The sequence below is a fragment of the Caretta caretta genome, chromosome 10, assembly GCF_965140235.1.
Source record: "Caretta caretta isolate rCarCar2 chromosome 10, rCarCar1.hap1, whole genome shotgun sequence".
NCBI lineage: Eukaryota > Metazoa > Chordata > Testudines > Cheloniidae > Caretta > Caretta caretta.
The window spans coordinates 64917149-64932612 of NC_134215.1; the positions used below are offsets into that span (position 1 = coordinate 64917149).

Below are 15464 nucleotides of genomic sequence, written 5' to 3' on the forward strand. Positions count from 1 at the left end.
CACTAAATCAGGGCCGCCCAGATGGAGGGGAAGTGACAGTCTGCCCCAGTGCTACCATTTGAAAGGGTCCCCAAACTGAGTGGCATTGTGACCTGGTGCACAGGGTCACACCACCACTCAGGTTTGGTCTGGCCATCCTGCCTTCATGACAGAGGAGTGACTGGGTCAAACCCAAGTAGTGCTACAACCGCATGTGCTAGGCTGTAACACCCAGAGCAAGAAGCCAGACTTAGGTCCGTGGGACGGGCTGCTACTGTGCGGTGAATGTGGGGCAGGCTTGCTCTCCAACACCCCTCTCCCCGGGGGTCTCATCTCAGTGGTTTTGCACCCTAGGTCGGGGAGCCCTCAGTTTCAGATTTTGCCCTGGGTCCCCAAAAACCTCTGTGTGGCCCTGCAGAAGATAAAATAGTTTTTGCCCCCAGACTCACAATGGACGCTGATCTTTCCTGTAATAGTAGCAGGCTCTGAAATAATACAGCTACAGCCAGCTGTAGAATGGACAGCTAGAAATATGTATCTTTTTTGTTGAAAAAAAGATATTCCCCTGAGAGCTACTGAGCTGGAAGTTGTGAGGCTGTGACTTCAGTATTGTACTCTTTCACCCAAGGAGAGAACCAAATTCTGCCGTACATAACATCTAGCTACATTATTTAATTTTTACTTTATGTAATATTTGTCCAAATGAAATATATTAATCATAACATGTTCAATTCAGAGTTTTAGGCAGTGTGCATGGAGAACTGTAAGAATTAATGAAGATAACAGTATAAATGGATTTCAATCTGTACTCCTAAAACTACATCTCACTTTTCAATACGAAGTAAAGAGCTTTCAGTACAAATGCTCACAAAGCTACTTTACCAGTGCAAGATCTGTGGTCTGGCATTAGTGCAAAGCCTGATTTACAGCTACATTCGTAGCTGCCCTCTGAGTTTGTACAGAAGGTGTCACAACCTCCATTCATTATGTTGCATTCATCAATATCTAGAAGGAAAGAAATGAAAGTTAAACACACGTACAAATTAATTTTTTTAAGCATATTTCATGGATACATTCTGGGCCAATTTAAAAAGAGGGTTCAATCCAGCATCTACATTTGCGCACACAATTTCTGCTCTCTTTTTACACACCTGCATTTGCAGGTGCAGGAACTTGGATGCACATGTGGACAAATATATAGGCACATCAAGGAATGAGATGTCCAATTAATTGAATGCATATGCAAATGATCCCGCACTTCTGTCTCTCTCTGGGTGCCTAGATAGTCCCTATCACTGTAGTTCCTGAATCACCTGAAGTCAACAGAAATGCTTGTGTAAGTGCTTACAGGATTGGGCCAAAGTCCCTGACTGTGTACACCTTATTCAGCCAGGATCAGAGCCACTGTTTTGGCACGTACATCAGAATTTTTCAAAATACGAAAAGTGCATTCGTATTTTTTGTACACAGTGTCTGGTACGAGCTTAGAAGCCCTTTCTGAACTTATGGCTTTTAAGGCAACTGACAGTAGAAATTTATACAACAGAGATATTTACAGATTAGTTTAAGGATAAGTGTCACTGAGCCGCACACACTATTCTACTCTACCAAAGAATTGCAACCTCAGAAATGCCAATCTGAAATAAAATACAGATCTGAGGGATATCACAATGTATGTAAGTGATCTTAGTTACAACATTTTACGGCACTTTAAAAAAAATGTTTTTTTTTTATATCTACTGGTTAATTTACCAAACAAAATAATCCAATAAATAAATATGCTGTGTAAATACTGAGTGTTGGCTGGGCAAATAGCAAGGAAAATGCAGGCACAAGGGTCAGATTTGAAACAGTGATATAACTTCCTCGATCTCAAAGGAAGGGATGTGCATGTTCATGCTACTACACACTGCTTTGACACTGTGCCCGAGATTATTGAATCAGATGTAGATATATTTTATTAGATAGACACAATTCTTTACATCAACTCTTGTTAGTGAAGTGGCAAGCATTAATTGGTATTTTATGTTCATTAATAATTACAGCTGCTCTGAGGATCAAGTTCTTACCAATACAAAATAATTTGTCGGGAGTGGATTGATATCCAGGGTTGCAGGCACACTGATACCTTCCAATCAGGTTGACACAATGCCCATTTCTGCACAGGTTGTGGCTTAGGTCACACTCATTGATGTCTATTTCAAAAGAAAAAGGGAACACATTTTACGTCTCTGCACTGCAACAATAATATTTGAGTAAATGCCATAAATGAATGCATAAACAGAGCCATGAAATGCAAATATAGAAATGACCTATATACGGTGCACATTTTGCTGGCACCATCATACCTATACATGCGGAGATATTTGGAGCCAGTTGATGACCTGGAGGACAGTTGCACTGAAAGCTTCCTTCTGTGTTTATGCAAATGCCACCTCGGCACAAAAGAGGATTTCGCTGACACTCATCAATGTCTGTAAAAGGAAAGGGACACACATCACAGCAGGTGCTAAAAGCTCCTGAATGCAACAGAGAATAAAGTGCTGGTGCTAAACAGCAACATCGGGAAATAAGTGTTTGTTTGACCCTTGGAATTCTGAGAGTGCATATATGCAGCTCCTCCCTATGTATTGCTCCCTCTCCTGTGAATAGTATTCTTACCTCTTCCAGCTGCTGATCCTTCTCCTCCACACATCAACTGATACGCCCTCTTCTCAGGTACTTACCCCCCATATCCTTGGAGAATAAATACAACTGTTCCTCCCTATCCTGTGGACAGTTTCCTCACTTCTCTGTTTGCCTCTCTGCTCTGAGCTCCCTCCCCACCCAGACATGTGCTCCAGGTCCACCAGCTTCTTTTTGCTGGCTGACAATCCAGTAGTCAGCTTCAGACTGAGTCAGCAGGAAGGGGCTCCAAAAGGAGCTCCTGCTGCAGAGCTGGAAGGGTTTCAATCAGTGATGAAGCTGGGCAAGACAAGATTCATTCTGGATAAGAGCCCCAGGCTGCCAACCCATTAATTCCTACTGGAATGCCATTTACTACAATTATTGATCAGAAAATGGCCTGTCTCCTAGGAGCGGGTGGGCAGGTTTTACTAGTATGCATATTCCTAAAAAAGAAACATACTTTCAAAAACGTCACTTCACATCACTGACAGTGTACTGTCACTACATGTTTTGAGGCCCTGCATCAGTCATCATTTAAAATGTATATTGGAGCTTTTTCAGTGCTTAAACTGAGCCCCTTGTTGCCCACAGCCATCCCTCCCTGCCCATCTCCCCCTCCCCCAAAGAGTCACATTCTGCTCTCAATTTCCATGAAGTTACACTAGGGTTACTCAGGGCAGAGTCTGACTAACAGTGATGATACATAGTAAAAAAAAACAAAACCTGCTACTAATCATACTATGCAGGGCTGCGCTGCCAACTGGGAGATGGGGATCTTGGGGATGAACTGAGAATCCTTGCCCTTTGTGCATTTGTGCTTTGGCACCCTAGAGAGGCCTAGAGACAGCAAATTCATTGTTGGGGTGAATCCTAAGCACCCACTTTAGGGTCAGCCCTGAAATGAGTTAAGTAACAATATTTACAACTGAAAATTTCAAGCACAAAACCCAATGAGTGTAGAGTATGTTGGAATAACAATCCTTTGTGTGGAGACAGGACAAGCCCAGGATCTTTTATCCTAACTCTCTCCCAAACCCAGCTCCTGAATGTTAGTGGTTCAGATAAAATGAACCAAGACCCAACTGATGGATTTGACTAATAAGATTCTGCAAATCCAAAACCAGCCTGATTTACCCACTGTGGAAATGGAACAAAACCAGAACCTTCTATTTGCCTTCCCAGTAATATGGAAGCTAGATCTGGAAACCAGATCAGGAAACCAGTCCTGTTTCAGTTTCCAAAACAAAACCTGACTAACAAAAGGCTTTGCAAAACCAATCCCAACATAGAGACTCTGTACCCCATCTTTGAAATATGACATAAAACATACCCATGCAGTTTTTCATCATCATAAATCCACTTTCATAGCCTTCAAAACATTTACATTCGAAGTCCCCTGGGGTATTGACACAGATGCCTTGACCACAGAGATCAGGAGATATGCGGCATTCATCAATATCTGAAATACAAATAATTTTAAATTCATGTTAAAATATAATTCAACATCTGTGTTTTCAAGACAATGTTCTCAAAGCTACCAGGTAAGAGTTTTACCTGTACAATTTCTTTCTTCAGAATCAAGTGCAAATCCACTGTCACATTTACACTTGAAACTGCCAATGGTGTTTCTGCATTTTCCATGGGTACAAAGACTTGGGATCATTTTGCATTCATTGATATCTAAAAACGAGAAAGAAAGGTTTGGTTATTTTTAGTAACCATCCAATTTAGTAAAACTTCATTGAAAGAGATTCAGGTTAGTAAAATTCTAAATCCAGCAATAATGACCAGCTTCTCCAAAGCTGCAACTAAAATTTTGTGCATGCAAACCACTACATTCAAATAATAATGACAACATGTAAGCAATTATATAGCCCTTTTCATCCATAGATCTCAAAAGCGCTTTACAAAAATAGGAATGTATTATTATTCCTATTTCACAGCTGGGGAGAATGAGGTACATCCTGTTCAAATTTCATTTGGACATATGGGAACAAAAAGAATTTATGTGACAAAGAATGTATTTGCAACACACAGTAACAAATGTAGAGAATGATTTGAGTGAGGATCTTCTGTGTATTTATTTAAAGTAGTTCACTCCCTTTTTATGATTTTACAGATGAACACAAAGACCTTCACGGATGATGCTGTCAGTAGGAGGTGGAGTGAAGTGACTGCACACACTGAGTTACTAGGGAGAGTGGAACTCTGTGAACCAGAACTGAAGTAACAGTAAGATTAGCAGCATTTGTTATGTAAGTAGGTTGTAATAGAGGCCTTCATTCAATGCAAAGCTATTCAAGACCCATATACCTCCCAGCTCCTTTCCTTTTATGATCCTCACCATAAAATAAGGGGCTGCTGGGAGGCAGGATTTGGCGCTAAGACAACAGGTGATCTAAAGTCTTGACTTCACATCATCTTAACAGACCACATTACTAAGTTCCTATAAACCATTTTCCATGCATATGACAGCAAGAACTAGGTGCACATACCCCCTAAAACATGCAATAAGGGGCCATCATGTGAGCAGTACAAAGGACTCACTACTTTCAGTGAATCACATCTATCATACGCCCACCTTTTTCATAGCCTGGAGACCGCAACAAGAATTCATACTGAGATTCACCTACATAGTAATGTAAAGCACTAACACACATGACACTGACGGCCAATTTCTTTTGTCATGAAAGGCTATTTTTTCCCCTCCTTTATCTAACAGAGTCGATCCAGGGCTCACTGAAGTCAATGGAAAGACTTTTATTAGCTTCAGAGGGCACTGGATCATGCCCAGAGTGGCCAAAGAGAACTGCCAAAATCATCACTCCATCCCCTGATTTCTGAAGAAAATGAGACTTCCACGAGTCAGAGAAAATATAATTACCCTAAACAAAAGCACATGTTACACTTCTTTATGGATAATTAAAAGCCTGGAAACTGTTTATAAAACTGATCCTGAAACAATCACCACCATGTGTCATTCTCATTTGTGTTTCCCCTTCCTTTCAAATATTAAAGCATTTGGGTTTTCGGTTAACTAGTTTCTTTAAATGCCTTTTCCCAAACTCATCCACATCCCCTTTCACTTTTGATACCATGTTGCTTAATCTAACTGGTAACCAAGGAAGAAGCTTTCAGAATGAGGTTCCATTAATGCTGGAAATTTACCCCAGAGTCACAAAATGACCTAAATGAATGAAGTCTTCATTTGCTGTTTCTACCATTAGAATATAACAATTTGGCCAACAAACTCCATGACTCAGACTCGAGCGTAGATTCACTTTTGCACGGCTGAAGCTATCTTTACAGAATATGGTATGTTTCTCCCTCCTCCTCCAACAGCTGTGCAAGGATTTTCAAAGTGTTGAGAGAGTCTCTTTCTCTCTTGATTTCCAAGGCAATTTAAACATATGTATCAGGCGCAGTAAGCAGTGGTTCTATAACAATTCCAAAGTTGGCTACTCATTTTGTTTCAATTTATAAGGGGCCGGAGCCAGATTTTCAAAGGTATTTAGGTGCCTAAAGATGCAGACAGGCACCTGGTGGAAATTTCAAATGTGCCTACAGTAGGTTAAGGGCCCAGCTCCCAATGAAACCTATGGGAGTTAGCTGCTTAGTCACTTTTAAAAATCCCACTAGGCACTTCTTTGCATCTTAGGGTGCCTAAATACCTTTGAAAAACTGGCCATATGTCCTTATTCAGTAATCATCCTTAACCAAGCCCTAACTCCTGCAGACTTCAAGTCCATAGGAATTTAACCTGAGTAAGAAAAGAGTAAAAACTAAGGAATGCCATCAAGATGTGGCCCCGAATGGCTTTATATATGAATTGAAACCCCCTTACATACCTTTAAAGAATGGCTTTCCATTTATAATCTCTCCCCTACTAGCAAATCCAGGTCCTCTTGGACAAAGAGCTTCAAATTCAGGAGTTGCCTTCACAGGACATTCCTCGCATTCAGGGCCCCATGCTGCACCAACAGAACAGCAGCAACTATCCATTCGGTGCCGGCCTGCTATCGGTAACGTACATTCTTCATCTTCATGCTTCAAGAAGCAAGTCTCCAAGCGAATGTCTGTTGGGTAATTAAATAGTGAGATGATAAAAACTGTGTGTGCGCGGTACATGTGTGTGTTTAATGAGCATGAGTGTTTGAATTTATGCGTATTTGACAAAAAGTCTGCCTCACTGCAGGGCTGGAGGGAAAGCATAAACACAAGAATCTTCTCCCAGAATCCCTTCTCAGTAGGGCTTGCTCCATTTCCTCAGATCAGGAGGATGCCAGAAATACCACACAGTTCTTTTCACTGGAATTACTGGCACTAAGCTCTGGAATTAACAGGCCTAAAACTTTCCAGGAAATGGGGCTCAGCATTTGAGGTCAGTTTTGGATTAGGGAAGAAAGGGCCTCCAGCATTCCAGTTCCGCCATAACCTATGTCTTTGTCCAACAACACTTGAAGATTTGCTGTTAAAAAGAGGTGAATGCACTGCAGATGAAGTCTATAGATAGCACCTGAAACGGAAGACTTTTTCTGGACTTTCCCCACAAAGAAATGTAGAATGGGGAGAAGCATTACAGTCTCTCTCAAACTCATGTGTACATCAGCCCTGGCTTGGAGAGCCACCTCTGGGGATGAGTGGGACTAGTCTCCATGTCCATTTTATCCTTGACTTCTTGTTGAGGCCAATCAATAAAGGTTGCCAAACATGGCCAAATTTGCTGGGGGTGTTATAACATTGACACCTGCCCTCTGGGAAATGGACCAAGGCTCCCATCTCATTTCACATAAGTTTCTGACCCCCCATCAGATGAGTTTTGGTCACTAACTATGCTACCTAGTCCAAGCTCTAACTGGCAACCTGAAGTTGAATGGCTCTGTACACCATTACTGATCCCATTTTAAAATGATTACGAATAAAATCTATTTCCCTATTTACAAGAAAGTATGGAATGCAAATCTTTGTTTGACATACAGAGATTTGGGTTCCCTCCCCACCAAACATCAAAAAAACCCTGTAAAATAGCTTAATACCTACCAAGGCATGTCCGTCCAGAGACATCTAAAATCATTCCACTAGGACACTGGCAAACAAAGGAACCCAAGGTATTGACGCACTGACCGTTTGGACACACCCCAGGAAACACTTCGCATTCATTTACATCTATTTCCAGACAAAATTATAAAAATAAAAATCAATAACACAAACATACCCAATTAGAAATACATAACATTTTAACACTCCCATTTTAGACTGACTAGGAATCAATCTGCAAAATCTGGCAAAATTCCAAACTCTTGGGCTTTCCTACGCAAATCAGACCGAACTAATTAATTACAGCCCCCTGCCACTGATTAAAACACATTAAAAACTTGTTGTCATTGCACCTTTGATATGTCTATTGAAATCAGGTTTATAAATAAAACAAAATTAGGTCACTGAAAAAAGCTGTCCTGCTGTATGTTCATTATGGGACAGATTTTTAAAAGTATTCGAATGCCTAAAGATGCAGTCAGTCATCTAGTGGAATTTTCAGAAGCGTCTAGGTGCCTAACTCCCATGGAAACAAAATTATGCTAATGTTTAGGCGCTTTTGGAACTCCCACTAGACACCTATCCGCATCTTTAGGCACCTACGTACTTTTAAAAATCTGGCACAATTGCTTTTTCAACCACTTGTAACAATACTGATTAATTTAAGTTCCTGAACATATCCCTGGTGAGCATGGAATTTAACTTGATTGTGTACAAGCATCTGAATTGTATTTTTTAAGAGGAAAATTTTGTACTGTTTTGTATGACAAGGTGTAAAGCATAATTCAGCCTGCTGAACTAGGATGGCCTGAATATAAATAACTGGTTTGCAATGCCCTTCCACCTCCTCCTTCTGTGGAACATACTGTATTTCACACAAAAACGGCTTGACCGCTTTTGTTGAAAATTGTCTTGGAAATTAAATGATAGGCCGAGACGAAGCATCAGAAATTTAAGCAAGTTAGGAGGGAGCGAGCATAGGAGGTTAGAAATGGAAAGGCTCCCACAACCTGCAGTTGCATTGCACATTCAGAGAGTGAAGCCAGGAAATGGGTCGCTCAGATTTGTAGCGTTGCTGATTCTCGCAATATCTTCGAGAGTGAGGTGAGTCTGGCCTACGCTGGAGCCAGGCTGCCTATGACAAGGCTCCAGACCACTTATGAATATCAGTTTCTGAGGTAAAACTCTGCTGATTGGCTGCCTTCTCTACTACCCTCCTCCTGGGAAAGAACCCCTTATGGAGCTGCTTCAGGCAGAACTTTCTGCCCATCCCCTCAGGCAGCCAACCCCATTCTCACTGGAGGGAGGGAAGGAGGAAGCAGAAAGAGTCCAGCAATTCAGGGGGTTCTATTATCTCTTCCCATCCTGTGATCAAGGGGTCAGGCAGACATGGAGGTGAGAGCTCCTGAACCAGGGGCCAAAATCACCTTAATACATTTGGGAATAATGGCAACGCTAACCCGTCACACACGTTGGGGGAGGACAGAGTGAATTCAACAATCAAAAGACAGACTCATAACACATCATCTCTCTTTTAAAAAAAATCTCCTGATTTTTGGGTGAATCACATGATTTTTGGGGTGTGAATTTTTGGGGTTGGCAATACTGGATTTATTAGGCTTATAGGGTGAAATTCAAAGTAGGGAAACAGCCTAAGCGAGATTCTTGAGCTGGTGGGAGAGGGCAGTGTGGCCAGAGCTGCCACTAGGAGACCTCTGCATTTCTTGCACACTCCACAGGGGTGAGTGACAGCTCCACGATGGCTGGGAAGTAAGACCATTGGATCCATGATTATGTGAAACAAATGGAACAGACTTAACTGCACAAGGTGGCAGATCACCTGTGGACACTTTCAGCTTCAGGGTTTATCTGTGGGTTGGAGGTGTGTTGTTAATTCCATCCCACACACCTCAACTTATTTCCCTGCACAAAACCCATTTTACACAAACTGTGCATGGGGAGAAGCGAGTATCACCTTGGGAAGCCACTATTACCATTTGGCCCCTCCCCCCCAAAATAAATTTCCTAGGCGAGTATTTTTCCTGCATCCTCTGATTTGAACAGTCCTTACGTTGGTGGATGCCAAAGGCTACTTTACCACAGAAGGAACCAGGGTAACTAGTGAGAGAAAGTTTGGGCTATTTTGGCCCACTGGAACGAGAAGGATTAAAGCATATAACAGTTGTAAACTAAAGTGCTGGTAAAAGAAATGCTGAAAGCACGGTGTTCACATCTTGGATTAATAAATTTTCCATCCCAGCAGTGTTGAAAATGTTCTAAGTCTTTCCTCGTGAATAGAGATAGGTGGGGCCACTCCCCCCCCACCCCTTTTCTTTCACTTACACACTCCAGAAAGTATTGCTGAGGTCAGAGAAGTTCTATACAGTGGGTCTGGGGTATAGAAGTGCCAAGGTATTCAGTCACCACTTGGAAAGCACAGGATACATGTGGTGGTGTTCTACTTATTCGATTTTTTGGTTCTGTTTAGTTTGTTCATTTGTCAAAAAAGTGCTTCTTTCTAGAAGCCACATATGGGAATAATTTGTTTTTAAAATATTTTAACTGCAGTGTCATGTCAGATTGTGTCAGTCATGATGACCTGCTACAGTTTGAGACTCTCTGAGCGTGTGCATAGTAGGGAAATATACAGTACAGCTCTTTGGCTGGGGTTCAAATTAATCCACAATAAGGAGGGAAAAGGGCGTTGGGGCTTTACATTTTCACTGCACAATATGTGATGATCTCACACACTGAAAAAAAAAGTTTTAAAAACCAACCTTTTCTTGAATTAATGTTTTACTGTGGCCTGAGACGGATTTCTTATATAACAAGAGAATGACTGAAATCTAAAGCTAGAAATTATTAAAAAAGAGAAATAAATTATTTAAATTTGATTTTAAATCCCTTTTTACAGTTCTATTTTATTTGTATATGCTTATGGAATGTTTTAATGACAAAATACTTTTATTATATCATAATGCTACACTTCTGTAATTGTTATTATGGACACAGGATGCATTTTATTTTGACCCAGTATTTTACTCCCCAATCAGTAACAATATTAGAAAAGACAGAACGCATCTCCATAGACCACTCTAGCTTGTATTTGCAAAGATGTGCACTCTGAGTGAGTAGCATCAGTCTATATCATTGTCATATATCACACAGTCAGACCATATTACCCCTGGGTGTAAATCTAATGAGGACAATAGAATAACATCAGGGATGAATTTAGCTCTGTTCTTCCATGGCAAATATCATTAAACCTAAACACCAGCATTTCATCATTTAAAACATGATTTATGTTTGAAAGTAACCGTAAATACCTTCACATAATGTTCCCCTTATTCTTGAATATCCTTTTGAACAGATTGGGTCTGTAAATAAACAAACAAACATGAACTTTCAGAGTCCAGAGCTTGCCGCTATGATTTACTTTATTAACGAAAAAGAAGACCCGAAACAGTAACATTTCTTCCTATGAAAAATAAGGGAGTCTGGAGTGTAATTTCTGAGATAATAAAGATACAGAATAGGATAACTACATTAACAATGGAATGGACCCTTTCCTTACTAACCAAACTAAACTAAAGGTGGAGTTAAATGACTCCAGCTTCATTCACAGCAATTAAATACATTAAAATGTTACCCTGCAGAAGTCACAATACATTATAGTCCTTGAGCTCTTAGGGCCACATTTACCACTGGGATAAGAGTTTCCAGTGAAGTTTGATAGATGAATTTAGTGCAGAGACTTTAACAGTAGGCAAGTTTCAGCCTTAGGGAGCAAGATTCTCTTTAAATGTCTGGGTTTTCCACTTTTCCCTGCATCAGAGTATTTCCACTGAACACTTAGATCTAATTATCAAGCAAATAGACAAGGATCTCAACCCATTCTTTCCTCAGATGTAGGATTCACTGTGTTATTAAGTAATCCAGGGTTTGTTACAACAGGGGCTAAAACCTCCATTACTAGAGCAAGGTCCATATGTCTGCTAACTGTTTAGTGAGAGCTCTGGAGCCATGCATCTAATGTTGCCTGGCAGGATCCCTATATCACTAATTAAGACAAACTATAGTACAGCAATATGAAGTATCACAGAATGTAGGTGTGGTCCAGTCCTTCAAATCTAATTGCACAATATATTAACCTAAAGCTCCAAGTTCAGGACAATATATGACCAACCGCTGACTGTCCAGCATTACACTAGCTCTTTTCCATGCTGGGTGGGAAACGGGTGAGCAGCATTATTTTGCAATGCAGATTTTACCAACCTACGCCTGGCTGCTATGGAGGTGTTGTTGGCCTGACTCTAAATAGACCTGGCTGAAATTTTCAGAAATATTGAGCATTGGTGTCCCTAATTGCTATACCTGCCTGTCATTGTACACTTACTCCTTTATACCATCTCTTAATAGGGCAAGCAAGGCACAGAAGTAGCTTTGTAGGTCCCAGCCAATGCTAGCTGACCTCCTTGCCCTGTTGGCCAAACCCACAATATGTAACATTTGTGCAGAGCTGGCCCTACATATCTAGAGATTAAGACCATGTCTGCTATCCCTTTTTAATGTGCCGTGGGTACATAAATGGTCACTGGCCTCTGTTTTAGTCATTAAAAGTGTAAATTAGGTGCCAAATAGTTTTGGGAATCCCAACCACTTGTCTTTTTTGTAGGCTTAGACCTGCGATACCAAGCCCATCTGACTGAAATACTAGGGTATTCATGCATTTTTATAAATTAAAATGTAAGGGGAGAGGAGGAAGCAGACCCATTAATATGACTCTTATCACAGTTGTTAAATAGGAATATAGAGGAACTGTCAGAGTAAACCAGAGGTTTGCAAACTACAGCCCTGGGCCCACATCCAGCCCTTCAGATGTTTTTACCTGGCACTCGAGCTCCCACTGGGGAGCAGGGTCTGGGGCTTGCCCTGCTTTGGCGCTCCAGCCAGGAAACAAGTTCGGGGGCTTGCCTCGCTTCGCATGGCTCCTGGAAGCAGCAGTATGTCCACCCTCTGGCTCCTATGGGTAGGGACAGCCAGGGGGCTCCACACGCTGCCCTTGCCCCAAGTGCCGCCCCCGCAGTTGGTTCCCAGCCAATGGGAGCTGCAGGGATGGCGCATGCAGACGGGGCAGCATGCAGAGCTGCCTGGCGATGCCTCCACATAGGGGGTGGGAGGGGGACATGCTGATGCTTCTGGGAGCTGCTTGAGGTAAGCGCCGCCCAGAGCCTGTACCCCTGTTCCCCTCCCGTGCCCCAACCCCCTGCCCCAGCCCTGATCCCCCTCCTGCCCTCTGAACCCCTTGGTCCCAGCCTGGAGCACCCTCCTGTACCCCCAACCCCTCATCCCCACCCCAGAGCCCGCACCCCCAGCCAGAGCCCTCATCCCCTCCCACACTCCAACCCCCAATTTTGCGAGCATTCATGGCCCGTCATACAATTTCCATACCCAGATGTGGCCCTCGGGCCAAAAAGTTTGCCCACCCCTGGAATAAACCAATGATCTTACCTCGTTCACAGGGTGTACATGGGCTACCCCATGCAGCACCTAGCGAGGAACAGCACTGGGACTTCAGAGTTGCCCCATTAATATTTATTTCACATCTTCCATTCACAATAGTCTGCCAACAAGTGCCTTTAATAGTTTCTATTGGAAAAAAACACAAGACGCTGCCATACAGAGTACCTAGCATTACATATATTCACATAAATACACAACGCACACACATATATAATGGTTAATATATTTGCCAATATACTTGAATTTCAGCATGCAAAATGTATAACTGACAATATTAGAATGGAATATATTTGAAAGGTTCTTATTGTACACTTCCCTCTACTGAGCCACATCCTGAAACCTGGCTCAGTACTGAACACCTACAGCTCCCACTGACTTTATGTCTGTTGACCCCAGTGGCACCATTCAGGATCTGGAGCACTATATTTACTGTGACTCAGATTATATGTCCATGAAGAACAGTAAGAGGGAGACCGAACTTACGCTCCTAGTGGATCCTTGGGACGGGGTGCATGAGAGTAAGCTGGGCTAATGTCCTGCCTTCTTGGAGCAGGTGGGCAGGGATTGGCAAAGAATAAGCGAGGACTTAATGAAGGGTGGGTCTCCACCACACGGCTTACTGGCCAGAGAAGATGAGCCAGCACAGGAGTTGGGTTTAGGAATTTACTGCTGGTATATATCAACAGTAAATTACTGACTCCCAGGAACAAGCAGTGGAGGAAATGTGACTCAGGGGAGTATCTCCAAGTCACAATGTCTTCCAGAGTTATTCCTGGGGTGGGACAGCCTGCACAGCATCTCTTGCTCAGGCTCCACCTCAAGTCACAAACTAGCCCTTCCTCAAATTCTAATCTGTGCCCATTTGGTAGCCTCCCTTGTAGAAGCACTCAAATGGGCATGTATAGTTTTGAGGAGCTGGCCCTGTGCATCTGTATACTATGCACAAAATCTATCGCCTCTCTCTCAAATCTGATATAAAAACACATTGTGTTCCCAATAGCTAGAGTCATGTACCCAAGGTAATGGTGAAAACAAATACTTTCTTAACATTTTTTCTGTAACGTTTTCCCCTAAACTTATCTAAGTTATTTTTAAATGCTTTCTGACTTGGTGTAGAATGTAACCGGACATTTTCAACTAATGAACATATAATCTTTGATGAATAAATACCTATGCAGATGGTTCTTGTTGTATCCAAAGTACTTTCAGGGCTACATTCACAAGCAAAAGAGCCAAGTGTATTTTTGCATATTCCATTAACACAGGGATTAGACTCACACTCATTAATATCTAGAAGAGAAACACACTCACATTAGTGCCTTTTGCTGCCAGTAAGACTTCAGAAGGCCTCCTTCAATCTAGCTAAAACAGAAAGAATCTTCCTACTTGATAGGAAAGTCTCTTGATATTTTGGTTTCCAGCTATGGTGCTCTTCCTAGAAGAGTGATGGGATACATGACCAAAAAATGTGCTAACTCGTTACTTTGACAGGAAAGCTCTACTCAGCGGCGGCATCTGGTTTTTTCAGTGAGGTCCAACTGCCCGGTTTTGCAGCTGGACTGAGTTGGTCAAGTGATGTGGTCACACGTTAAGTCTGTGGCTCAAATTGGATTTGAAACTCGGACTCACCTGGCTCAGTTGGACTTTTACAGCCTATTCTAAAACACTTGGGCCTCATCAACACTAGCACTTTCTCCACTATTGTCACAAGCATTTGTGCAGTTCCGCTGGTGGTAGTGATGGGGGCAGTGCTGACTTAGACCAGACCCAGGTGTTTTTACCATCATGTTGTCTAACCCTCATATGTTGCATTCTTGTGCCCCACCCATCATTTCCCTTGGTCTTTCTAGACTGCACATTCTTCAGGCCAGACACGGTCTCCTCCTTGGTGTTTCAAATACACCCGGCACATTTGCAACATTACCACATGGTAAATAATAAAAACCTTAACTGTAGGCATCACTACCTGCATTGCGTATACTAAATAAATAAATAGGGCAAGAAGCTTTGTTATGTAAATCTGACATGTGTCTGTACAGCAGAAGTTAAAACTTTACCCCTGAAACCCTCTCAGGAATACAACTAGCTTATTTTTTTTCTTTTTTTATATTCAGAGTCAAAGTTATAATATTGATAATCTCCATGCTGTTCTCAGTAGGCTATTAATACATCTCGAGTTTGCACTGGAGATTTTATTAGATTTTAAGCTTTCATGGATTGAATTTACACTGACTAGTTTCTGTGCATTAGTAGAATAT

At 41.9% G+C, this 15464-nt stretch overlaps 1 protein-coding gene across 7 annotated transcripts in view; it reads right to left on the minus strand.

Moving 5' to 3' along the window:
• Positions 1-15464, minus strand: part of FBN1 (fibrillin 1) — a 217648-nt gene that overhangs the window by 71630 nt on the left and 130554 nt on the right. For all 7 annotated transcript variants that reach the window (XM_048867767.2, XM_048867769.2, XM_048867766.2 and 4 more), the window contains exons 21-30: positions 14377-14496; positions 13195-13332; positions 11010-11060; positions 7687-7812; positions 6495-6722; positions 4201-4326; positions 3977-4105; positions 2328-2453; positions 2049-2174; positions 862-984 (exon numbers count right to left, since the gene is read on the minus strand). In XM_048867767.2, the coding sequence (XP_048723724.1) occupies positions 862-984; positions 2049-2174; positions 2328-2453; positions 3977-4105; positions 4201-4326; positions 6495-6722; positions 7687-7812; positions 11010-11060; positions 13195-13332; positions 14377-14496 (1293 nt within the window). The remainder of the gene's footprint in view (positions 1-861; positions 985-2048; positions 2175-2327; positions 2454-3976; positions 4106-4200; positions 4327-6494; positions 6723-7686; positions 7813-11009; positions 11061-13194; positions 13333-14376; positions 14497-15464) is intronic.